At 42.3% G+C, this 24,884-nt stretch overlaps 1 protein-coding gene across 1 annotated transcript in view; it reads left to right on the forward strand.

The window, feature by feature from the left end:
* The window catches only part of SOWAHD (sosondowah ankyrin repeat domain family member D), an 85,209-nt gene extending 68,141 nt beyond the window's left edge, over nucleotides 1-17,068 (forward strand). Inside the window, exon 2 of the mRNA XM_072336042.1 lies at nucleotides 15,787-17,068. Coding sequence (XP_072192143.1) covers nucleotides 16,204-17,055 — 852 coding nt within the window. The 5' untranslated portion in view covers nucleotides 15,787-16,203 and the 3' untranslated portion in view covers nucleotides 17,056-17,068. The remainder of the gene's footprint in view (nucleotides 1-15,786) is intronic.
* The last annotated feature ends 7,816 nt before the right edge of the window (nucleotides 17,069-24,884 follow it).

Raw genomic sequence — 24,884 nt, forward strand, 5'->3', positions numbered from 1 at the left:
ATTTTGCAACATGAGCTTCAGAGCTTATCAAAAACTCGATGTTGGTACCCTTGTTTCCAGAGCAAATGCATGTACAGCCATATCCTGGGAAAACTGAGCATTTTTTCCCCTCAAGCTCAGTCAGGAATCCACACTTAATGAACCGTCTATTTGTATGCAGGCTCTGTGAAAATTTAAGCTGGCGGGGTGTTGGGAAAGGAGGCAGAGAAGGGGGTGTTTTTGTCTTCATCTGAGCAACTATAAACATTTGGCATTGCTGTAGCACACTCTTTTATATCTTCACCATACTAGATGCATATTTCTGACAGTTTGATATCACCTAAGCCTGATTTTGCAGGTATAAATAACACGCTCGCTGTTTGCATCTTCCATTTCTGTCCCCTATTTTCATGTATGTCCGGATCAGATGCTTAGGGAATATCTAGGAATATCTATATTAAATGGGAATATAAGCTTGCAGTATTTGTTGCTGGATTTATTTTCCTTTATGTTGAAGAAGGCTCTGCAGTAAATACCAAGTACATGTCCGCATGTGACTGGGGATGCCAGAAGTTCTGGAGCCATATGATGCTGTTATACTCATTGCCTTTGTCAGATATAGGTCACTTTGATGTGTCTGTGAAGGATGTCCCATCCCTGGAAGTGGATGGGACCTGGGCAGCCTGGCCTAGTGCTTGGCAGACCTGCCCACAGCAGGGGGTTGGAACTGGGTGATCTCTGACCCTTCCAAGCCAAGCCATTCTGTGTTTCTGCAAAGTACTACCATATATTTAAAAGGAAAACATGAGTTGGGACATCTGAACAAATCTGTGGCTTTCACCAAAGTGATGTGGAAGCTGTGTGACACCTGTATTTGACTGTTAGCAGACTTCTGGACTAACTGTGGAACTGCACATGTAATTAGGATGAGTTCATTTTCAAAAAGAAAAATTGTATTTTAGACTTCTGCGTTATGTACAATTTGTTACTCTGTGCTGCTTTAAGTAGAGGTGAACAAATATGAGGATACCCAACTTACCTGGATGCCTCTAAGTTGTACTGCTCTGGTACTTCTAACTTGAGAGAGGGATGTCTTCAGTCTTGTGATTAAAATGCGCTGCGGAACATAAATGACTCTTCTGGGTTAAATCTAAGGCTTGTCTTCCCTGCTTTTTTATGGGAGAAAAATTAAACCCTTTCTGTCTATCAGAGAGTCCATTAATTTGTATTCAGTAAGTATCTCCTAATATACACTGCTTACAAAAGCCAGCCTTTCTGTAACACCCTCCCTTGATCTGACCCTTGTTATTTTCCCTGCATGGCTATACCTACAGCACACAGCGTGCTGAAGGAGCACTGAGAGTCTTGAGGTCAGTTTTAGCTGCAGCCCAGAGGTCAGCAGCTTTTGGAGCTGCTGCTGAACCACCAGAGAAGGACTGCAGGCAGAAAGGAGCTGCTTTGTGAGAGGTTGAAATGAACAGAGGTGGAGAGACTTGCTTATAGTGTGCCGCAGTTTCTTGCTTATTTATTGTGTGCGCCTCTAAAGACAGGCTAACAGAGAAGGGGAACTAATCCCGTGGGTGTTGAATCTCTTCTGAGAGTAAGAAATGCAAGCATAAAATTGTAGTAAAGCAGGACAGCCTCCAACAGATTTCCTAGGAGTAAGCTTTTCTCCCCTACTGTATAAAACAACTAGGAAATTTCCATTATAGCCATGCTCTTCATCTGAACTAATAGCTTCAGATCAGAGATTGACTTGCCTGTGTAGCCTTCCTCAGAAGACAAAGTAAGATAGAGTTTTGTTTGCTTTAAATTCCACTTCAGAGTTATGTTTCATAACTCTTGTTTTCTGTCAAGGCAATAAGGAGCTGAGGATGAAAACGTCATATGGAAGAGATGGCATAAGTACACACAATACTGGATGTGGCCCAGCAAAGTTAAATGGATTTTTGTGGGCTAGCATTGGGTCCTTTTCTAGATGCCCAAAAAGGCATGGTGGTGATGATGATGTTGTAATTGTTAACATCTCATTTCATGAATGTTGTTTGAGATTCTGATGGTTCCTGCTCTGTAGCTTGCTGTAAGAGTTCCTGGAAACTACTAATTGGTAGTTGGAAATCTTTGTCAAACACATTGCATCTGTCTGCTGTTAAAGGGTAATCTGGTAATGTGTGCTTATTGCTCTCTTCCCAACTTTGTTCCCTTTAAATGTTCTCTTACTGTAGAAGAACTGGGTCATGTTGTGGCTGCCAAAGAAACAAGGGCAGGCAGCAGCGAACAGAAAGTGAGAGGGAGCTCTGAGCAGAGCTGGTGGGACAGCTGGGCCTCTGCTGAGGCAGATGGTCTTGGTTTGATTTCACTTACCCTCCTTTTCCTTTTTACTACAAAACAACTGGCAGCAAATTCAACAGTTGAGGAAGGTTCTAGTCCTTTGCAAAAGAAATTCTATTGCTCTGAAAAGTGATTACAATCGAACATGAATCTACATATTGAATGGTAAATCTTTCTTCTGTACCTTAATATGGTACCAAGCACAAATGCAAGCTGTGTTAAGAGACTGAGTTTGGGTTCTGAAAAGAAACTAATAGCTGTTTCTTCCTCTTTGTCAACCAGTATCAGGAAAATCATTGAACAGGTTGTTTTAAAGTCACTTGTGCAGACTGAGACTTTCAGTCATTGACCTTGAGAATGTATCATACGTACCTTTGTTTCAAAGTTTCTCCCAAACTGTTTGGATTTAATTCACTGTCGTTGAGTTATGTGCTTCCTGAACTTGATCTCACTGCAGTCTGAAGCAAGAGCTCAGCTCTCTTTTTCCAAGAAGTACTAAACCTCAACAAATGTTGGACTATAATATTGGCAGCCAGAATACAGAGGAACTTGCATTGCCATCAGCTGTCATTCTGATCTGACAATACCATATTATATTCTCAATATATACTTTTGTAAGCAAACAATGAGTGGCATAAATGACTGTGCTGGTCTGACGTGAGGAATTTGGCTTGTCAGTTAGAGAAGAATAGGGCAAAAATTGTATACATGGCCAAAATATTTAGCATAAAAATGCTTGTGCTTCTTCCTTCTGTGGAAGGAAGAAGGAAAACTATAAGGGAAAAGAGGCGTATATTTAACAGATGGAATAGGCTGCCTGGTTGTACTACCTCTGTCAGCACTGTAGTCTTCTGATAAATGAAGTGCCTTGCATTTGCTGCACAGCTGTGGTTGCTAAAAGAGAAATTGGAAATGCGTGCTGTTCAACGGAAAAGCAAAGATTATTTGTACGAGCTCTTCACTCACTGGGTGACTCCAATATGTGTGGTGGCAGGCATGCTGGGTAAATAATTGGGGTTACATTCTTCTGGAGGAGACCCTCTCGTGGGCTCTGACCTCCCCCTTGGCTCATTGCCTGGAAAGCAGTGTATTTCAGCAGAATAGAGCTTCGTGAAACACACGTTGCCAGTCACAAAGGATTTTGGCCTTATATAATATGACCTTAGCAGAAATATAACCAGCTTACTTCTCAGGGCTCTGTTCCTTAAGATTGGGTTCAAATTGTTCTTGATTACATGACAATTTAGTATACTTAATTAAAAGATGCTATTTAAATATATTGACTGAAATGTGGAGAAAAACTCTCTGTTTTGCATTTCTCACCTGCTAGCATGACTGTTCTGTTCAGTAGAACATCTCATGAGATGCAATAATTTACTTCTTCCATCGCTTTATTGCATCTTTCTTATTGCTGACATTTGAGAAGAGACATTAGTTTTGGGGTACCTCAGTCCTTCTTTCTGTGCCAGAACACATATTCCTAGTGTATACAATTATTTCAAGATCTGTTTATATTCTGTGGTATCATATTCTGTAGTATAAAGACCAATTTTTTGCACTGGAAGCTTGCATTGATCGTGTGACCCTAAATGAAGTTGAAGGTAGTGAATAGTTGCAAACATAACCGTAGCATGAATGAATTAATGTGCCTGCCTGGTTTTAAGGTTTACAGGTATTTGAGAAAGACACTCTGCTTACAGGAGGGTTATTTCAGGATGATCTTATGTGATAGAAAAGTGCCTGGAGGTGCTGCAAGGATCTGAGCTTTTCTGGAGTAGCTCATTAACAAATTTAAAAAGCCACATATGAAATAAGTGTTAAGAAGGAACCAGGGGAAATAATTTTCCTGAAGTGGGAGCAGTGTGGTATGTTGTCCATTAATGCACCTGGCAATGGTTCTTAATTTGGTGCTTCCACAGTAACACAGTTTTTCTTCCGAGATGAGAGATTTCTGCAGGACAGGCATGAATATGCTATTTTATTTTCCTTTATCACAAGAGAATTTTCAAGATGTCACTGTGTTTTTTTTTTTATCCTAACTGGTCACTGTGGGATGAAAAGCACTCTTCTGTCAGAGAAACTACTTGTGTCACGCTCTATCCGGATATGTTCTTGTGGGTGATGCTGCTCATACACAGGTTAGGCTGAGTACTTGAGGTGCTCTGACCTAAGTCACTTTCATAGGATTAAATGTGATGTGGAAATCACCAAATAACTAGCTGTACAGATGTTCTCACCTGGGTCACTTCGTACTTGCGCTGGTAGAATTAGATGCTACAGTAGACATGATTTCGTCAGGTAAGGGAAAATTTAAGACCATGTCAGCAAAATAACTGCTTCCGAAAGTGAAGGAATCCAGCAAGACTATCGTGAAGGCGAATTGCTTTAGGCAAAGGCTCTATGGTGTGCTTTGAGTTTGTTGTACCCTGTGCAAACAGAAAGAAGGCAGATAACCATGGGAGCTCTGCCACCTGCAGTGCCTGGGTCAGAAGCAGAAACTGGAGTGGCGACAGAGCATTGGGCTCTTTGAGATGGGCTTTGTGAAGGTCTCCAGTTGTTGCCTGCATTTTTGGGCTTTTCTTACTCTCTATTTAGTAGTGACAATGCTGGGCTCAGAAAGCAGTTCCATTTCTAACTTCTTCCCCTTGGAATAGAACCATTGAAGGCAGGACTGTGATGGTTTCTCCACACCTCTGGATGAAGCAAACTGAAAAGCCCATACAGGTGGTGCGGTGAAACTGACAAATGCAATTCCTGGGGCTAGAACTGCAGAATGGTTTGGGTTGGAAGGGACCTTTAAGATCGTGTAGTTCCAACCCCTGCCTCCCACTAAACCAGATTGCTCACAGCCCCATCCAGCCCAGCCTTGAAATGTCACCTGGGCTTAGCAGGGTACTCAGAACCATCTGTTTCCAAGCACACCCTGCCTTGCTGCTGGTTTATGCACCAACAAGGTGAGAATTTATGATGTAGGGACAAGCAGCATTACGGCATTATTAATTTGATGGGTGAATGTGCCAATAGCACAGGTTAGAAAATACCCTTTTGCACCACATTGCTGCCATCATCAAAACAATAGTCTCAGAGCAACGAGTGGTTGGTCTCTAGAGCTGCAGTCTGCCCACACACTGCAGGAGGCCCACAGCTGTACCACAGCAGCTTCTGCACGCCAGTCTGTGCTTTCCCAGTAAGACTGAGTTATTTTTTGTACCCTATGTTCAAGAAGCTTTCAGCCTCTATTTAAACAGAGATTGACGGATGAGGGATGGCAGCTGTGGCTTTGTCATATTTCTTTTGAGACATTTTGCATCTCTGTATTGCCAGCACGGTAGCCAGGAGGAAGGGATTGTGTCTTCCCAAGAATGTCCCCTGGTAGAAGAGCTTTTCTTAGGAATCATGTAACAAAATGAATGTTATTTCAATGCTGCACTTAGAAATGCTGTGTGGTAAGGTGGAGCACCGGTTCTGCACAGATTAGTTCTCCAGGGTCAACAGCTGAGCCCTCACTATGCCCAAGGTGATTATAGTGGTGTTGTGCATCCCTCCTTGGAGTGTGTGGCTGGTGGGGATGGGCAGAGCTCAGCTGGTCTCACAACCTGCTTGCACATCCTTAAAAAATAAAGTCAAAGAAGTTGCAGCAAAGAGGCACAGTGTAGTCAGTGTTGCTGGCTTCCTTTCTGATGGCAGTAGCTTTTGGCATTGTTTGCCGTATGGAAAGTGTTTAGTTTGTTCTTTAGCTGTTATTCTTTTGTAGAGTCTTGGCCCTGAAAACTCCTCCTGCCCTTCTTGCCAGGCAGTTTAGAGAACACATTTATGGAAAGTTTTGTTTATAAAATTAATTGGTTTTTTGCAGAGTGTGCATTTTTTAGAGCCAAGAAATAGTTTTCAGGACAGCTGTATGTTCTCACAATATTTTTGTATGCTACATTACTTTGAACCATCTGCAAGGACTTTATAGTAGAGTTCTTACTTTTTTAAAAAGGACCATTGCATGTCATTTTATTTCTCTCTCCCAGGTCAGTGTGGGGCAGGGGCTGTTCTGAAACAGTGCCTCAGAAAGGGGAGCCAGAGAAAGGGCCAGGGTTGTAAGGTGCATTGCACCACCTCTAATGGTTCCTGTTAGAGGCTGATGTGCCATCACTGATGTTAGAGACCAAGGGATCCACTACAGTGTAGGGTTCTTGCACGTCCTTGGGCAGTGACTGTGATGTGCTCAAAATGGAGCCCTTAATGCTGATGGAAAGAAGTGGCCAGCAGGGCTGGGACCTGCACCTCCTGGGGACTCGGCCAAGGCTGCAGGAGGCCTGTTCCTTTCTAGCTGAGCCTGAACAATGAAACAAAGATAAATGGAATCACCCTTGCAAGCTGTTTCATACGGGCTGTATATTAGAACCCACAACTGGGCCAAAATGGCTGATACGAAGGTGTGCATGACTTGTGGCTTATCTCATAATGCTATTTTTGTGTATTTTGAAAATGGTCAAAAATGGAATTTTCCCACGAGGAACACACAGATTCATTTTAGAGATGGTCATTTATTTATTTATTTATTTTGAGAGTAGGCTTTATAGATCACAATAAATCATAGTGACTGGTGATAGCAAAATGTTTGTTACAGTGAAGCTTATATTTGAGCATTAATCATCTTTTCTCTGTGCCGTGGGTATGATTTCCATGTAAATTGTTCACTAGAAAATACGTAGTTGGTGTAGAAAATTAAGTGACACTTTAGATGGTAATATATTCCCTTTGAAGTAATAAAGATGGATGAGTCTTTTCATCATGATTGCTGGGATCTGAGTGAGAAATGTTTTGAGGGCTGACAAACAGCGGGGGTGAGGGCTGTGGCCAGTGATAACTTAGTGTGTTCTTTCTGAAATGTCCAGTTTGTGTGGCACAGATTGATCCTGATTGGAGACGTTTACTAAATAATTACTCCTCTGGAATGTATCAGCAGAGCAGCACTGGCTGTGGTAGCAATAACTTCACCTTAGCCTCTGTTATTGGGATATGCCCTGTGTGTGCACTGATAGTTTAGTTCTGCATCTTTTCAGGTTCATTTTCTGTGAATTAAAGCTGCCGTTCTGATACTGGATAGCGATACATCCTCAGGTAGAAGAGATGGTGTTTCCTTCAGAGATTGCATTTGTCATTTCCTCCCCCTGTCACAGCCAGAATGGTGAAGGGTCCCTCTGCCTGCTTGTGATGCTCAGGTTTAAGTAATGCCTGCATTGTTAAATGCTTCTGGGAGCAAAGGGGTAACGTGAAGTACATGCAGTCTTGCAGCTGGCGACTCCTTGTTTCCCAGTAATGCAGTAAGCTTGGCGCTGTCACCACTGGCGTGCTTGCTGTAGCACACCCCGTGCCATGGGGACTTAAGTGGTCAGGGTGTGTGTGCCCTGCTGTGCTGCAGGGCCCCATCCTGCTGCCCTTCCAGCCCTATGCTGAGTGGCCACTATTGCCCCAGGGATGTGTCTCTTCTCCTTTTCTCTTCTTTGATGCTAATGTAGCCAGTAAATTCAGATCTTGCCATCTCTCAAGGCGACATCTGTCTGCTCTAAGCCTTTTTGAATTGCTCTGTCCTTCCCAGAGCCTTTACAGAGCAGCCCTCTTTTCTTTGGGAGGGAAAACGGGCTTCCTTATTTTACTTGCCTTGCTCTTCTCCTCCCAGTGCCTTCATTTCATAGCTTATATTTATTCTTATTAGCTGAAATGTATTACTAAAATGTATGTGTAGCACACTTATGTGCCATTGTTTTACAGGTATGTATTAATTCCTCTTGCTATATCTGCTTGACTGTGGTCCTTCTAAGTGAACCTTTGGAAGGGAGACGATAATAGATTTTATGGTTATTACTCCAATAGTTTGAACCCAAGTAACTGTTCTGTTTCTGGGGTCCTTGTCAAAACAGTTAACTAACTAAATGCTCAGCTTGCTCAGAGGCAACAGTTCTATGGATATGACAGCTGTGTGTGGCTGGTATCTCTTTTCCAGGGTGCGTGTAAGGCTGTGTGGAAGTACTGGCTATATTGTGGCCATACAGTGGTGATGGTTCAGTAGTTCCACCACTCCTTTTTTTGCCGCTAACATTGGTGCAGTTAAATTCTAACCTAAGTGAACTGGGGTATTATGGGTTTATGTTTTTCCAGCTCCTGGTAGGAACCATGGGTTGCCTTCTTCCCCAGGCCAGAGTGTCAATACTGATGGCACACTTTATTTCCATTGTGCTTCTTTTTATCCAAGAGCTCCTGATAACTTTCATTTTGAAAATTATACAGGCTTGGTGCACTTCTTTGACCTTTTCAATATTCTGTAATTAGATTGGCTGCAATTCCTTGTTTTCTCCTGTTTACAGTCTGACTGGCCTCTGGGAAATTGATGGAATGCCCATTTGCTCAAATAAAAAACACTGCAAAGGTCAAAGTGGTGCAGCATAAGCCCACGTTCCACTGAAAGCATTCGTGTTTTGAGGGGAGGCTGGGGAACAGGAAGCATTCTACTGGTAATTCTGCAGCTCAGGTATTGTCATGCAGATTTCCTGCATTTTCTTCAAAGCACACCACCTTAATGCATAAAATTACTTAGCTATGGCATAACTTGGCATTTTATAGATCTCCATTAAAAGGTTCTTTGGAAGTGCTGGATGCCTTAAATTCCTCTTGACACATATATTACTACGAGTGATTGCAATTGTTGAATTTCGATGCTTATGGTACATTAAACTGAAAAATCTGTTTACTATGTTTTATTTTTTTTGCTTATATACTTACTAAGGCTGAGGTATCTGAATGATGTCAGACACAATATCTTCATCATAACTAACCTTACAATATGAGACAGGTTTTTCCCCTTTTGTTCTTGGGAGTAGTAACAAAACCATGGCCTGTCTCTGGTTTCTAAATGTGTGCCCTTGAGCTCCCCTCTGGTTGGTTACAGTGGGGATAAGGTCTTGATATGTGTCACAACACATTTGCTCTGATTGCTATGTATGATGCCTCACTCATTTTCTAGTGGAAAGCTGTAAATACTGTTTTGTCACTTGAAGCCAAAGGAGCACGCAGCAATTCTGCTGTCTTTTGTAACCAATGTGTTGTTTTCTGAAGCTTCTTAAAAAACCCCGAGCCACCAGTAAGGCAAAACTTTCCTTACTTTGGGTAGTTAAAATCTCATGTGATCTGCTTTCACCTGGCCTGCACACAAATTGTGCTGAACTTCAGGTCATACAGAGAGTACTCTTTAGAGCTGAGTTTTGTGTGTTCGCTGATGTGGAGGCATCATGAATGACAGCACTGACTTAATGTCATTCCAACCATGAACAGACTTTGCCTGTTTTTATCCAAGACTGTTGAGAAATGCTGAAGTGGGGATTCTACAACAATATCCATAGTAGTGGGTCAACAGTTAAATCCGGGATACGGAGCAGTCTGGGGCAGCAGGTGGTATCTAAATGAGGTCTTTCTGATGGTTCTCAAAGAATTTCCTAGCTCTTTTTTTTTGTCTTACAATGAAAAACCAACCAAACAACAAAAATACTACAATGAGATGTATATGGTAAGGGTGATAGAGCACTTGAATAGGCTGGCCAGAGAGGTGGTGCAGTCTCCTTTTATGGAGATATTCAAGACCCATCTGGATGCTCACCTGTGTGACCTGCTGTAGGGAACCTGCTCTAGCAGGGGGTTGGACTCGGTGATCTTGGGGTTCCTTCCAACCCTTTCCATTCTGTGATTGTTGGTCACCACGGGAGGAAAAAAAGGAAGTAATTTCATGAGATGGGGCACAAAGCTGCCTCTGACCAGTCCTCGATGTATGCAAGATCTTTCTTGTGTGTTAGAAAACTAATGCTACAGCAGTGATCTCACACATTCTGAGTGTGGGAGCCCTTCTGCACTTGCAGTGAGCTTCTAAAAGAAATGGTGCTCATTTATTGCTGTTTTGTAGCAGTGCTGTTCTGTCAAAGCCTTTTATTTCTTAAAGCTTAATTTAAGTGATGGTTGCACATCCTTCTGTAGTGCAAGTATTAAACTAATTGCCTTTGGGTACCTGGAATGGGATTGTGGTGGACAATTGTACTCAATTACAATGTTATTTATTAAAAAGTATATATTGTGCCAGGGATAGAAGGAACTCCTATAATTAACTTTCATAAACTGCAATTGTACAAATTACACATTATGATTTTTCTCTGTGGGTGATATTACTTTGAGGGAACATAATCAGGAAATTGGAAACATCTTTGGGCTGTGTTGTCCCAATGTCCTGGACTGTGGTATGGCTGTTTGGCTGGCTGTCAGCTTTGCCATACAACAAGCTTGTGCAAGCACTCAGCTGATCAGAAACATTCCATGGTTTTTAATCATCTTAAAGGGACTCGAGATTGTGTTTAATAGGGTAATAGTGCCAAAAGCAGCCAGTGTCAGTGCAAGCATTTATCTTCTTCTGCCCGCGGGAGAGAGTATGGACATACTGGCCCCAGTGGACATGGTCAGATCCTCTGAACCAGCCAACACCTTCCTTTGTTCCTACCTACCTTTCTGTTGCAGAATTAACATGCAGCTCCTCTCCTCACTAGAAGGCTAGTGAGGTCGTGCTTCTGTGTTTAGTGGGAAGGGGATTTATATCCAGGCTGTTCCTGTCCTTATGTACATCCTGACTGGGCTGTCCTCTCTTGGGTATGTTCTTCAGGTCTTTCCTCTTGACCTAAAGTGGAAAACTTTTCCCAGTACTGTCATGGATCTCTCTTTTTCCAAGGCAGAGGGGAAGCTTAGAAAGACAACTGGATTCCATTGATTCCATTCTGCCAAAAGAAAACACATATTTGAAAAACAAATGACAACGTTCATTGCTTTGAATGAACTAGTATTTACAAGTCTGCACCTCTTTTCTTGTTAAGAGCTTAATCTTCTTCCAGAGCTCTAAACTATTGATATTATTTGTTCTCTGTGGGGAAAACAGCGTGTTCTAAAGAGAGCTTCCAAATTAAGCTGATTTGGTGCTGGGTTTTAGGACAATGGTGCTGCTTCACCCACAGGCACCATTCACTGCTCCCTTTGGATAATGTATGGCTGGTGCTCAATGGAGCGTGCTCTGACCACACTTGTATCAGTAACTCCCTGGGGGTGCTTTTGCTTGCACAACTGCTTCCAAAATGTGAATCTTAAGCATTTCTGAATTTTAAACAGAGTAGTGCATTTTATTTAGTATTCCTGGTTAATTGGATTTAGCTCATTTATTGTAGGCTGAGGAATTGTGCCTCTCAAGCATTTTGGTCTGTCCATCCTGGGCGAGTAGATTTTAATTTCTAAACTATGTGAAATACAAAATGTATAAAAGGAAATCAGCAGCTTCAGTAAGAGCAGTTGCAATTACTTCTTGTTCAGCAAGGCAGCATAACAAATGAGACTAATTTTAACAGCATTTGCAGGAGGGGGGGAGTCTGGAATCTGGAATCATAATGATGGCTTTCTAAGAAACCTTTGGTTTCCTTTTGGGAACTTCTCCATTTCTGCCTCTAGATTACCATGAGGCTTTAACTGTTCCAAAAGCAACGCCTCCTATTTTATAATGGTGGCCCACAATGTCAGAGCTGGATGTTGGTGGTATGGCAGCAGAGGCTGAACCTTCCCACAAATATCCCATAACATAGATGCTTTTGAAGGTTTGAGCTCTCCGTATAACAACCACTTCTGTTCTTCATGGATATGTTCAGAAATTGCAAAGTGTTGAAAAGCTCTCCTAGCCCATATTCTTTGCCTGGTGTGCAGTAATGATGCACACATCAAAATACATGTTAAATGAATGCATGCCTCAGTCCAGCAGACTCCTGATACACAGCAGAAATCTGTTACAGCTGTTGTAATACTACAAACCAGACATTAAATCTAAACTATTTGTGTAACACTTCTACTTCAAAGGTTAAACAGGCTTCTGCTTATAAGTGCTTGTTTTTCCCAAAATGTAATATTAGAGCTTTTTCACGTCCTCTCTCTATTGAAGGAGATTTCTGCAGGCACTGTCGCCTCTCTGCCACTCTCTTTCTAGGAACAGTAGGTCTGGAAGACTGATGAGCAGACTTGGCTGCCAGACAAAGCATTAATGTATCTGTTGCAGTTCTTAGGATATACTTATATTTAAGAATCGTCCTTCAGATAATGAAATGCAGTTTAGCAATGCTTGTGTCCTAACAGAGGTCCTGGATTCCATAGCAGATCCAATGCCTTGTTAGGGTATAGAGTATTTCTATTGTTACAACAACATTAATCCAAGTCTAAGTACAAAAGCTTCATTTGCATTTTTATCCTGTTGTCTTATTGCGACGTGGGGGATGGTGAATAGAAGGAAATGGGAATAAAAAATGCATAAATAGGCTTCTGTACTCTGAGAAGATGGAGACCAGGGAGAAAGACTTTAAAAACAATGAAGGCATTCAATATCCCTCCCCGTATTTTAAGACAGTGTCAAATACCAATGGTTCAGTTGAAAACCAATTTATATTTTATTTTTCCCATCAGATAAACTATGGGAAGTACTGCAGATCATTCCTCTCAGTTGTGGGTGGTGAGTTTGGGTTTAAAACCTTCTTATGCTTTGATTACTCTGAATTTGCCATGTTCACCTACTTGAGTTTCTCTAAATGTGTAATTGATCAGATGAAAAAAGTAGTACCAGGAAATGTGTTTACAGAGCGGGGCCTCACTGCAAGCATCCACCAAAGCAGCATTTTGGCACTGGGCAGCAGCAGTGAGGCTGTTCCACACTGGGTGTGCCTGGTGACGCTTTCTGTACCCAACTTTGGCTCTTGCATTTCACTGGGATCTCAAAAACCCAGCGCAACTTCTTTCTGGAAAAAGAGATAAAGTCAGAAGTTTGTGGAACATTAAGGGATTTTAATCTTCTTCCCAACCCGCTTCCCATCTCTCTGCTTGAGGTACCTGGGAAAAATAGGCTGTCTTTAAAATTTGCTCAGGGTTCAGCTTACTCAAGTGAGTCAATAATGTGTACAGAAACCTGGTCCACTTAATAGCTTCTCCCCAGGGCTCCCAGAAATGGGTTTTGGATTACTGTGAAGTGCTGTGTTAACCTTCCCTGCTACATGGAGACTATGCATTTTTTTATTGAGAACATGTATTGCAGGTGCTGAAGTTACATTGGCTGTTTTCATTGGTGGTTGTGATGCAAGGAGGCAGTTCAGACCCATGTGTCCTAAGGAGACTGTGTAACATTGGCATCTGTATCCATCTATCTGCCCAAAGTGAGGTCTGCTGTGTTAAGTGAGCACTTCGGAGGCATTTCTCAGATAAAAAGGCAGTTGTAGACGTTTTTAAGTGCAGCTTTAGGAAACCATTCAGCTTTAAATAGCTTAGACCTCCAGTAGGGCTGAGGTGTGACCAACCTTATGCTTTAGGAGTTATGAATCAGACTCTGCAAAACAAAAGATGTAAAAATATGTATGTGCTTTGTTTCTTAGGTGTGTCTGTATTTTTATCCGCACCTATAGAGGCTACAATTCTTAATTTTTTTTAGAGAAAGTTAAATTTCCCCTCGATGCCATGAGGTGTGCTAAGAAAAATCCAGGTTATTGTATAGACTAGTCGTGAGAACTGAAAACTTCGTAGGCTTAATATGGCTGGCTGTTACTGTTGGACAGCAGTAATTAGTTACTAGTAATTAGTAAACTGGGACATCAGTGAGACCAACAGCCACTCACACAGCACAGAAAATCCACCAGTGCTACAAAGATAGACATGCAAACATCACCATTATAACATCCTGTATGGTGTGGCCAGGCAAGCTTACGCAATGATATGGCTTCTTATGCATCTCTACATAGTAACTGCCAGAATTTGACAGTTTGCATTCTCTCTGAATGTAGATAATTTTCCATGCCCTGAAGGCTTGTCAGCTCTTCTGTCTTCTGAACCTCTGCGCTGCTCAGAGGAAAGACCTTTGGGTACATTTCTGACAGTGTTACAGTTCTGCAGATGGAGTAGATTGTCACAATTCCAGTCTATAGGTCAGCAAGTGACGGGACGCTGCCATTTTGTTTGGAAGCACAACTTTTAACTACTATAACTGAAACTGGAAAAAAGAGGGAGTGTGCTGGATTACAGAATTTTATTGTGGTGGGCAGTACGCTGTGGAATTTATAGACAAATTAACATTATAGCACATCAGTAAACCATGCTTCTAAAATAATACTTTCACGTTAATAAAATTAGTTACAGATCTGATAAACTTCAGAGATGGGTGTTGGGGGAAAACTTGTCTTGGCAAATGTTAAAGAGTTTTGAATTCCTCTCTATCTTAGAGTGAACAGGAGACTTTAAGAACAAAACCACCACCCACAGAAGGATGTGCCCATGAATTGGCACTAAGGGCTTGCCAGGGATATGGCTAATGCATTTTCATCTGTGTAGAATGAGAAACAGATGGGATCTGAGCCAAGGTCCTTGTCTCAGGTGAAGGGCTGCCTCTTGATGCTACCTGCTCTTCCAGTTTAGCTTTGATGGTGAAAATTGCATTCTCCATCTGGAAACAATTTTCCAGAGAAGGCTCTGTGAACATCAGCACATTTGGACAAAACTTCAGCTCTTAAAATAGATTTGACAAGAAAATTTTACTTATCTGTAGATGATTTTCGAATCTACTGTTTCTGTAGTCACTGCATAAGGTGCAATAACGTAGAAATCTCCTTTTGAGGAATAGTTAAAAGTGTAACGTTACTTCAGTTTTTACAGAAAATTAAAACAGTGTGCAGGTGGAGCTCTGAACCTCCAGACATGTCTGTGTGTTCCCATTCAGCATCCTTCTGACATCAGTGTTGCTGTGGTTAAGCAAGTATGGCAAGTTCTTGGGGGATGAGAGCACATAAGAGAAGGCAGGATTGTCAAGTGAGAATTCAGGAACAGCGTCCTTTGGCTGGGACTTGGATTTGGGACACGCTTCCTATTCCCAATTTGCATCTATGTGCAGCACTTGGAATGTAGTACAATATCATCTGTCCTAAATAGAATTGAAATTTAATGTTAGTGATGACCAAGACTAGGAGGGAAGATGTGACTTTTGAAATAGCAAGAGCAATGCTGTGCACGTGGGTTATGTTTGGTATTTATTTCTTTTTAATGGTGTAGCAGAGAGTGAGGATGGTTCTTAGATCTTGGGGTTGTTTAGATTGGGAATTATGCAAATTCCTGAAGTGGATATAACTTGTAAAAATCAAATCTGTATTCAGCTTCTCAAAGGAACCTACCCTAGTAAAGGCTTGTGTGGGCTCATGCTGCAGATGGGTGGGTTGTTTAGACACAAAAACCCAACGAGGGGGTGAGGAGTAGCTGCGGAGCCCTGAGAAGCTTCAGCTTTTTCTGCTCCATCCAGTGCCTGGTGGAGGTTAGTTGTTCAGGATTTCTCTTTTCATCTGATATGCATTGGCGAATTACGGATGGTCTAAAGACAATCCGTATAACTTCTGTGTTTAGGTTAAACTCGGCTCTCAGCCTTCAATATGCCTGCAGTAAATCTTGATTTCAGTGAACTCTACCAAAGAAAAGTGATCAACCGTGCACTTTTTCTTCAGTCTGGATGCCATCCTGTTGAAAGTCAAGCATCTCCTGCTTTGCATATAATGAGCTTGTTTAGTTTCTGTCGTGTCCAGATGTGGACTCCCCCTGTGGCCTGGGCACACTGGAGAGAGTGCAGGGGATGGCAGCAGGCCCTGTGGAGCTGAGGCCCTGTGGGTTGGAGTGCCCCAACAGCCAGAGGTAGTGATGTCAGGGTGGCAGTTGGGGCAGGGTGTGTTTGGGGTGGTGGGGTTCTACTGTTGCTAGGCAGTGCTGTGTCAGTTGGCACAGTGTGGAGCAGCTCTTCCTTCACCCAGTGCAGAGGCACAAAGTGTGATGAGCATCTCAGGAGGCACTGCCATGGCCCAGCTGGAGCAGGCAGAGAGCTTAGTGGAGCAACAAGCAGCAGGTGATGCCCAGAGACCTGTCTGCCCTGAGGTGAGCCAGGCCAGAAGGTCTGTAAGCAGGCTCTGTAGCAGCCCCAGCAGCACCCAGAGGAAGGAGCTGAGGGAAATACTCCTGCAGAGCAGCAGCCTCAGCCACACCATGCAGATGACATCCAGTGGCCCTGGCCTGTTCACAGGGCCCCAAGAGCAGGAGATGCTGGAGCAGAGACCCAAGGTACTGTCCTTCACCCTGCATCGTGAGTGGCTGCTGGCGATGGCCAGAGGTGACACAGCTAACATCCTGAGGCTGCTGGACCAGGACCCAAGCCTGCTGAGTGCAGCAGACCCTGTGACAGGATTCAGTGCCCTTCACTGGCTAGCCAAGCATGGCCACCAGAAGAGCTTTTCTGAGGTCATCTCCCTTGCCCAGAAGAAAGGTTGTCCCATCAACGTGAACATCCGCACCACCATGGGTGGGTTCACCCCGTTGTGCCTGGCTGCCCAGCAGGGACATGCATCGCTCATTGAAGTGTTGGTGAAGGAATACAAGGCGGACACCAGCCTTAGGGATCACAGCGGGCGCAAGGCCTGGCAGTACCTGCGGGAAGATACCTCCAGGGAGCTGAAGGAGCTGGCAGGAGCCTTGGAGGAGAACTCAGCCCAGCCTGGCACTCACAACACTAATTCTGAGGAAAAAGACCACAAAGATGTCGCAGCCAGCAGAAGAGCCCCGCGCCTCTGGAGGCAGTTGTCCGTCCCCAAGTTTATCAGAAGAGCATTTGCTTTCTTCCGTAGACATTGAAGTGCATTGTTAGCCCAGGTTCACCTTTTCTTTGGATTGTTGTTGGTTTATTAAATAATAATTGTTTCTCACTAAACTAAAAGCTGTAGTTCCCAGTTTGTCAGTGCCCAGAGTTGCCTTCCAAAGCACTTCCAGTCCCTCTGGCAATCTCCCAGTCCTCTTCCCTAAGGACCCCTGCCTACAGGAAAAAGGAGGCTGAGCTGCTCAGCCCCATGGGCAGGAAGAGCATGTCCCACAGGGCAGTGTGTATTGGCTCCCACTGGGATGGGGATCCAGGAGCTGCTCTCACAAGATCCTGAAAAATGTCATGAAGCCCATGAGATTGCCTCTATCTCCCCTTGATAAATACCCCTACAGCAGTGTGACCCTCAGTGCGCAACAAATAGCTACCTACCACTCTGCCTTGTGCGGTTTATGTACATACAGAGGGGAAGATGTTTTGTAAGTGCAGACAAATATAAAAATACATTCCTCACCTATGCAGTCAGCACTAACTTTGCTTCTCATCCAGAAAACAAAAGTATGTCCATCAAAATTTGATAGAGGAGAGCTGGGTCTGTGCCTCTTGCCAAAGCAAAGGCTCAGTGGGAGCTTGTCAATGTCAGTAAATTAAGGGAAATCCTGCAGCTGGTGGTACGACAGATGCTTCTATTTCCTTTTGAGAGCTGAAATATAACGTCAATTTCCAGAACCTTGAAACTCTTAACTCTTCAACTATGCAGTGGTACAGGTGAGGAGGCAGAGAACTGAGCAGGTCTCTTTGAGCTGCTGCAGCTGGGTCCTGCCACATGGAGCTGTGCCTGAGGCTGGATGCGGCCCTGGGCAACCTGATCTGGTGGGGAGAAGCGGCCCAGAGCAGAGGTGAGGTTGGGGAGGGTTTGAGGTCCCTTCCAACCCAAGCCATGCTGTGATTCTATCAAATGAAATGGATTATGGGAACTAAACTGGCTGAGAAACTGATTTATAAATAGATGTGTCATCTTTGTGGGGATTTTTTCCCCCTCAGCAATGTCCTAGACAACCAACTGTTTAATTAGGGATCCACCTACCACAAGTGTTATACAGATTCTATTTTAGCTTTATTTCTGCTCTCACTAATGCATTTTTTAATTTGAAGGGCTTGCTTCTCCAGATTCCCATTTATTTTCTTTAGTAGATTAATAATACAGAGTATCTTCCACAAATTTCTTCATACGTGGGTTATGGAGTGGCAGTATCTCCTTCACATCAACAGGATTTTTATTAAATCCTGATGCTGCCTATTTTATAGGATTGTAATTAAACAGGCTGATGCAATCCTCTTGTTTGACATGGTAATTTTACGTTAAAACCGATGCTGAAATTGAGCCTTTCAAATAGAACAGAGCTAGGGAGAAGTTTGTTCTCTGGGCAGGGGAGTAAATACTAGAAATAGAGGAAATCCATGAGGTTTTGAGTTGAAACGTCCAGCTAAAACTGATTTTCTTTTCCTAGTATATATTTATTTATTTATTTATTTATTTATTTTTTTTCCAAAGCAGTGGCAAACTTATCAGATTAATGTTTGGTTGTCTCTTTACAGTGATGACCAATAGTATGTGTACAAAAACGGGATGAAACATACTTAGCCCTGTGTTAGAGCCACTAGTGCTGGTGAACTAAACATAAAAGGTATTGGTTATCAGAGTGTATGGGGTGTGAAGTGCTACATGGGGGAATGGAATGGGCTGAGATGGGGCTATGGATGCTCCCTTGGAGCACCCTGACCTGCAGGCAGTGTTGCAGGGGAAAGCCTTCAGCACTGACACTCCCAGGACTATTAAGATTGGAAGAGACCTCTAAGGTCATCCAGGCCAGCCATCAACTCACTTCCACTATGCCTGCTAACCATTTCCGTAAGTACCCTGTCTCCATAGCTTTTTAAACACCTGCAGGGACAGTGACTTTACCTCCCCCCTGGGCAGCCTGTCCACTCCTTCTGAGAAGAAATTGTTCCTTATATCCAACCTCAGCTTCCCATGGCACAACTTGAGGCAGTTCCCTCTTGTCCTGTCCTTTCTTATTCTCATCCTACTGCTTTGTTTTTGGCCTCTTCCAAGCAGAGATGACATAGCAACAACAGCAGGCTTCATTTGTTGGGTGAGCGTTGGTACTCACAGCACCACCACCTTGCTTCAGCCCCCTGGGAACACTCCCTTTTGTTTCCCTTGGAAACACCACATTTTGTTACTGTGTGCTGAGGAGACGTGCCATGCAAAATTGTGTACTGAGTTTAAGCAGGAGGGAAATAATCCCTCACCTATATAATCTTAAATAAAAGTGATGAAAAGACCATTCATGCTTGCTGCCCAATTGCTTCTTGTAACCATTTGGCTGCAATGCCACTGCAGCTTGAAGCCAAGTTCTTTTCTCAGCCTTGGAACAGAGTTGAAAGAAATAATTGCTGAGTGATAATACATCATGCAAGTGTAAAAGTGCTACGGAGCACAGAAGAAATGCTCTGCAACATCAGCTTTGTAATGATGTAGAGGGAAATGCGTACTATACTTCTCTTCAACTTAAAGGTGTTTTTAGCTATCAAGAGCATCTTCTAACACAAAGCTGTGGCACCTGAACATCTTGTTGTGTGAGATGTACTTTTATGAAAGTTACTGTAAAGCTGATGTTTTATAGCAACAAACTTGAGGTGCAGAATTATAGTAGCAGGTTTTCAGTGCTGTTGTGCATGTAGCTAAATACAGAGATCCCAAACACCAGCGCTTAATGAGTGAAACCATAGCAAACTTTCAGGAATTGAAGTAAGGTGACAGTACCTGGAAGAGTAATGAAAACAATGTTTTATGGGTTTAACTGAAGGAAAAATGAGATTATATATATATATAAAAAAAATAATAATAATCCTTAAATGTTTTCAACCAGCACAGCTTTCCAAGCAGCAGTTGGTATGTTGAACAAAGTCCATTCCATAAGTAAAATACCTTTTTCATTGTGCCAGGCTGTAGCACCTGCTTTGTTTTTTGCAAAGATGGTCACGTTGAGTTTTGTCCTACATTAAAAAGATGTACGTGTTAAAAACAGAGACATAAAAGGTCAAATGAGTGGTAATGCTGCACTGTACGTGTTATGGTTTGGAAATTATAGATGACCAGATACACAGTGGAAGGCCAGGTTCCTTTCATTATCCTCAAAGATGGATCAAATCCTCAAAGAAGAATTAAGAAAACTTTGTTGTTGTGAAATATACAAATACACAATACAATTCTCCAAAATTTTTCTGGGGAAGAAAATATCTGACTATTAACTTCCTCAGGGCAAGGTTTAAATCACAGCTGTTCTTGTTAGTGTTAAGCTAACCTAAAATGCATGGTGTTTGAAAGGGGAATATTTAATTGTTGGAGTATCTGTATCGTATTTGCTTTGCAGAACTGAAAGGATTTATTTAAGTTCTTCTGAGTTACTTGGGAGACAAACCTTACAGGATATGGTCCTTGAAGGTAGAGATCTAAAATATGGGACTAGTGTTCTATTTTAAAAATAATTAAAAAAAAATCTATTAGCATTTGAGATACTGTCCTGATGAATAAATGCTTAACACCTTTCAAGAACCGTCCAACATTGGAAATATAATGATGTAATGTGATATTTGCAAGGGATTGCTGAGGATCCGGATGCGTATATTTAACAGTATGTAATCATTTCAGTAACATAGGCTGTGTTAAAAAATCCTCATCTTTTTTCCATGCTATAGAAAAAAGAAAACGTCCTGAACAATGTCATGGTTTTGATGGTTCGCATTATAGCTATACAGTTCCGCATTGTGAAAGATGTGATTTTATGTTGCAAGCGTGCGATGTCTTCCATTATGAAGGGTACCAGTATATAAACAAACTCTTTCCTTTCCAACTTGAAGCAGTCTGGGCCATGGAATCTATGGAGTAGATTTCTGTGCTAATCTGACATATCTAGAAGCAGATAAATACTAAATTTAGTACTGCAGGTGTCATTGTCAGGAATAAGAGAACAGCTCTAAAACAAAGAAGTCTTGAGCACTTGCATCTATTCCCAGTACATATGAATCATTTCTATCTGACTTGTTTTCTCATTTGCTGTCTGGTAGGAAAGCTGGGGATAACAGTAATGAAGATAAAATAACCAAAGCTGCTTTTGTGGTAGAAATAGAACTATACTCCAAATGTGAATATCTCTCATCTAAAAGTCAGTTTGTGGTCAATGTCTGTTGCATCATTAAAAAAACAAATCTGTAGTCATTTAGGGTTTTGCTTTCAGTTTTGGTCACTGACCTTTTCCTTATCAGTCAGAGCGGCTGAGAGAGATTTCCCATGACATTTAGAAAAGCATTTTTAAAATAAAAACTCCAGTAAACTTCTGAAGTTTATGAGGGGTGTTTCACATTCATCTCATTCCTCCTTTGTTTCTGCATCCTGACAGAGGAATCTGTTTAGTTGTGTATGCATATGTGTGGATAGAGCACAGCATTATCTTCATGTTGTATTGTTGTCTTTAGGAGCTCCAGTGCCTATAAAACCAAAAGCTCAAAACCAGTGGAAGACAAAAGGAAAAGCTTTGCAAATCATCTTCTAGTAATGTATCTTGATTCCCTTACATGGTTTTTAGCTGCTAATATCACATCTATTTTATGTTTATACATGTCTGTCATGTCCAAGGAGGATGTGAAGTCAACCAGTTAGCTGCTAGCCCCCATGTATCAGCACAGTGCCTTTGCTGACTTGAAAAAAGCACTAAAAAGCTTTTTGGTTGGCCTGTTTGCTTTAGGTCCCTTACACAGTGCAGTCATACCTGCCCTGAAGCTGGTCTCCGCAGCAATGATTCTGTGATTCCTAGGGCCATGTAGATCTTTGCTCAGATAGGATCTAGGCCCTGAATAGGTCCTTGGACCAAAGATTATATTTAGAGCTATACCATCATTTTGGGAAAGAAAGAAGGCCTTCAAGCAAATTTGGCTTTGAAAGGATGTGAGCACTTAAATGATTCATAGCATCTTGCCGTTGTATTACCTCTGACATGTGGCAATGAAGGGAAGCTGTGGGAAATGTAAGTCCCTTTTTGTCACATACTGTTTTTGGGGTTGGAGCTGCCAACCTAGAAAGATTGTGGGGGGAGTGGACTGTGCTTTCTGCAGGCTCTTTGCAATGACAGTAGAGCTACGTGAACAGTCAGTCTGAAAAAATTTGTAATGTAGTTCTACAAGACTGCCCAGCAGTAAAGAGCAGTCTTATTTAATCAAGGTAGTAAATGCCACAAGGTAGTTTCATTTCCATGTTTGATTACAAAGGCTTAAATGTCTCTTAACCCATTCAGAAGCAGGTGATTGTCTGTTGTTCATAATGACACATTTAAAACTGCTCTCTAGGGAGGGCTTTGCTGTTTGCTGGAGATGCTTTAAGGCTTTGCCCAAGAAGAAAACCCAAGAACAATTTACCATAATGACAGTATCTTTATTTTAAAGCAATTATCTTTTAGTTTAGAACTGTCATTTTCTTGCCAGTTTTACAATACCTGTTGCAAGAAATGAAATCCTCACCCTCAGTGCAAGTCAGCTTGCAGTCCTTTGCAATGCAGCGTGCTGTGGGTGGTCGTAACATTTGAAGAGTAAATTAAAAAGAAAAAGAAAAAAAAGATGTGTTAGCTTACCTTGGTTTCCTGCTGCTGTCGAAGTAAGCAATTGAGTTGTGCGTGTTGCAGTCAATTTGCATAGTAGGAGAGTAGAGAAGGTCTGGGTTTTTAAAATTCTACTAATGTAGCTACATAGTTTTGAATGGAGACTGGTTTCCTAACAGCCTGGTGTTTCTTAGCTCTCAGCTTTTGAATGACTATTGATGACCAAGAAGACCTTACATACTGAGTGAAGTTCATATAGTGTTAAAATGGTGATGAGGGACCCAGTTCTGCTCTTCTCTTCCACCAAGATTTATAATTTCCTGTGCTCCCCAGCTGCAATTTCTGCAGCATACGAAAATATCTGCAGCAATGCAGAAAGTGATACAAACATTTTCAATGCAATCCAATACTGCTCCTAATGCAGTGGAGCTGGAGGTGGGTGCTGTGGAGCATGGTGTACTGTAGCGCTGCCCACATCAGGTTCTTTTCTTGGGAGCCCTTGCTGAAGGCTTTAAACTGCAAGAGGAAGTGAAGAACTGTAAATATGTCAGTGATGCCCACCTTGTGCCTCCCCTCTGGAGAAATACAACACCTAGATCAAACACAAGCAATTTCAGCTCCGGTGTCAGATGCTTGCAGGACTAAGCACTTAATTTGTATGTTCACTTTGCTTCAGTGTGATTCATTGCAGCTTGTAAAGGTCTTGGACAGTGGTGTGAATCACTGCCACTGGGTTAAACTTTTGTTAGTTTTGGTGCTGGTTGCCATGTACCATCCTCTCTGGAGACCGAGGAGCTCCCAGGTTAGATGCCTGTATGCAGGCTCTATACTCTGAATTACAGCGCAAAATGGGTTTGCTGCTTCTTATCAAGAGTAAAGCTGTCCTGTGCTGCCAAAGAAATGTTAAACAGAGGGAGGAGAGTGGTAGAACCTCGGAGTAGAGGTTGGTGCACCTTTAACATTAATAATTCACCATATCATTCATAATTTAAAACATAGTGAGAATTATTTTACCTTGTATCGCAGTCTGGTTGAAAAGAAAATGGACTATTCTCCATGGACCTATTCTTACATTGGTCCTCAGCTTATTCAGCCTTTCAGTTTGAATCCTTTATTTAGTAGCACTACTTAAATTGGATGTAATTAATGCAGCTTCTTTTGTGGTGGCATTTGGCAGTCAACAGAGGCAGGTCACAACTCCTCTCTCCAGTTCTATCCTGCCTCCAACAGCAGTCACCAGCAGATACCTGGGGAAGAGTGTAAAAAAAGGTCAAGCATGTGATTATATTAGCTGTGTACGTGCTCCCACACTCAAGCAACCCTCAGTATTTCCTGAGCAAGAAGTAGTGCCTTTGTACCCGAAATGACACAATGGTCTGTGATTTTTGTTCACTCCTCTGGGCCTGCGCTAAGATCTGCAGCATTTTTCAGTGGGGAAGGTGGCAGCTTTCTAACAGGCTCCAAGAAGTGCTTCCTGCTTGCCATGCCAGCTGCTTGGCAATTCTTGTTTTCCATCTGATTCTTTTGCTGACAGTCATGCTAAGCAGCCATTCTCCATCCCTCTTTATGCGATTCATGATTTTATAGAATCCTGCCATATCCCTACTCTTCTCTTTTTGCAAGCTATAATACGTTTTTGATGATCATTTCTTCTCTGCAAGGTTCCTATTTCTGCTCCATTCATTTCAAAGTAGGGCAACCAGAGGTTGTTGGAGCACTCAAGGCACGGAATGAATCACGGCTGTCTTTTGCTTTTACTTGTCTCCTAACTATTCCTGATGTTTCCTCTCTTTTTCTTTTCGTTGCTTTTGAGAACGGAACGGATGTTTTTATAACATATTTTTTTCTAACACTGACTCATTTTGAAGTGATGCTCCTTCTATGTGCAAAACCGGGTTTGAGCTCCCTCCCTGCCCTTCCCTTTTTACAAATCTAAAAGCAGTCTATGAAAATTATCACAAATGAAAATACTTGTCTGAACTAAATATATCTTGTATTTCCTTTCTTGATGGCTGGATGCATATCCAAAAGTACTTAACTGACATCCACACTGGAGTGGTGTCCTTCTGTCCCATTCTCACAGCCGTTCCCTGTCCAGTTCTTTCCACAGTGCTTTCACTGAGTCAAATCACAAAGGTAAGCTTCTGCTTCACCTCATCTATTTTTTACTACACAAGGGTTCAGTGTAGTTCAAGAGTTCAGGGTTCATC

The sequence above is a fragment of the Excalfactoria chinensis genome, chromosome 4, assembly GCF_039878825.1.
Source record: "Excalfactoria chinensis isolate bCotChi1 chromosome 4, bCotChi1.hap2, whole genome shotgun sequence".
Classification (NCBI taxonomy): domain Eukaryota; kingdom Metazoa; phylum Chordata; class Aves; order Galliformes; family Phasianidae; genus Excalfactoria; species Excalfactoria chinensis.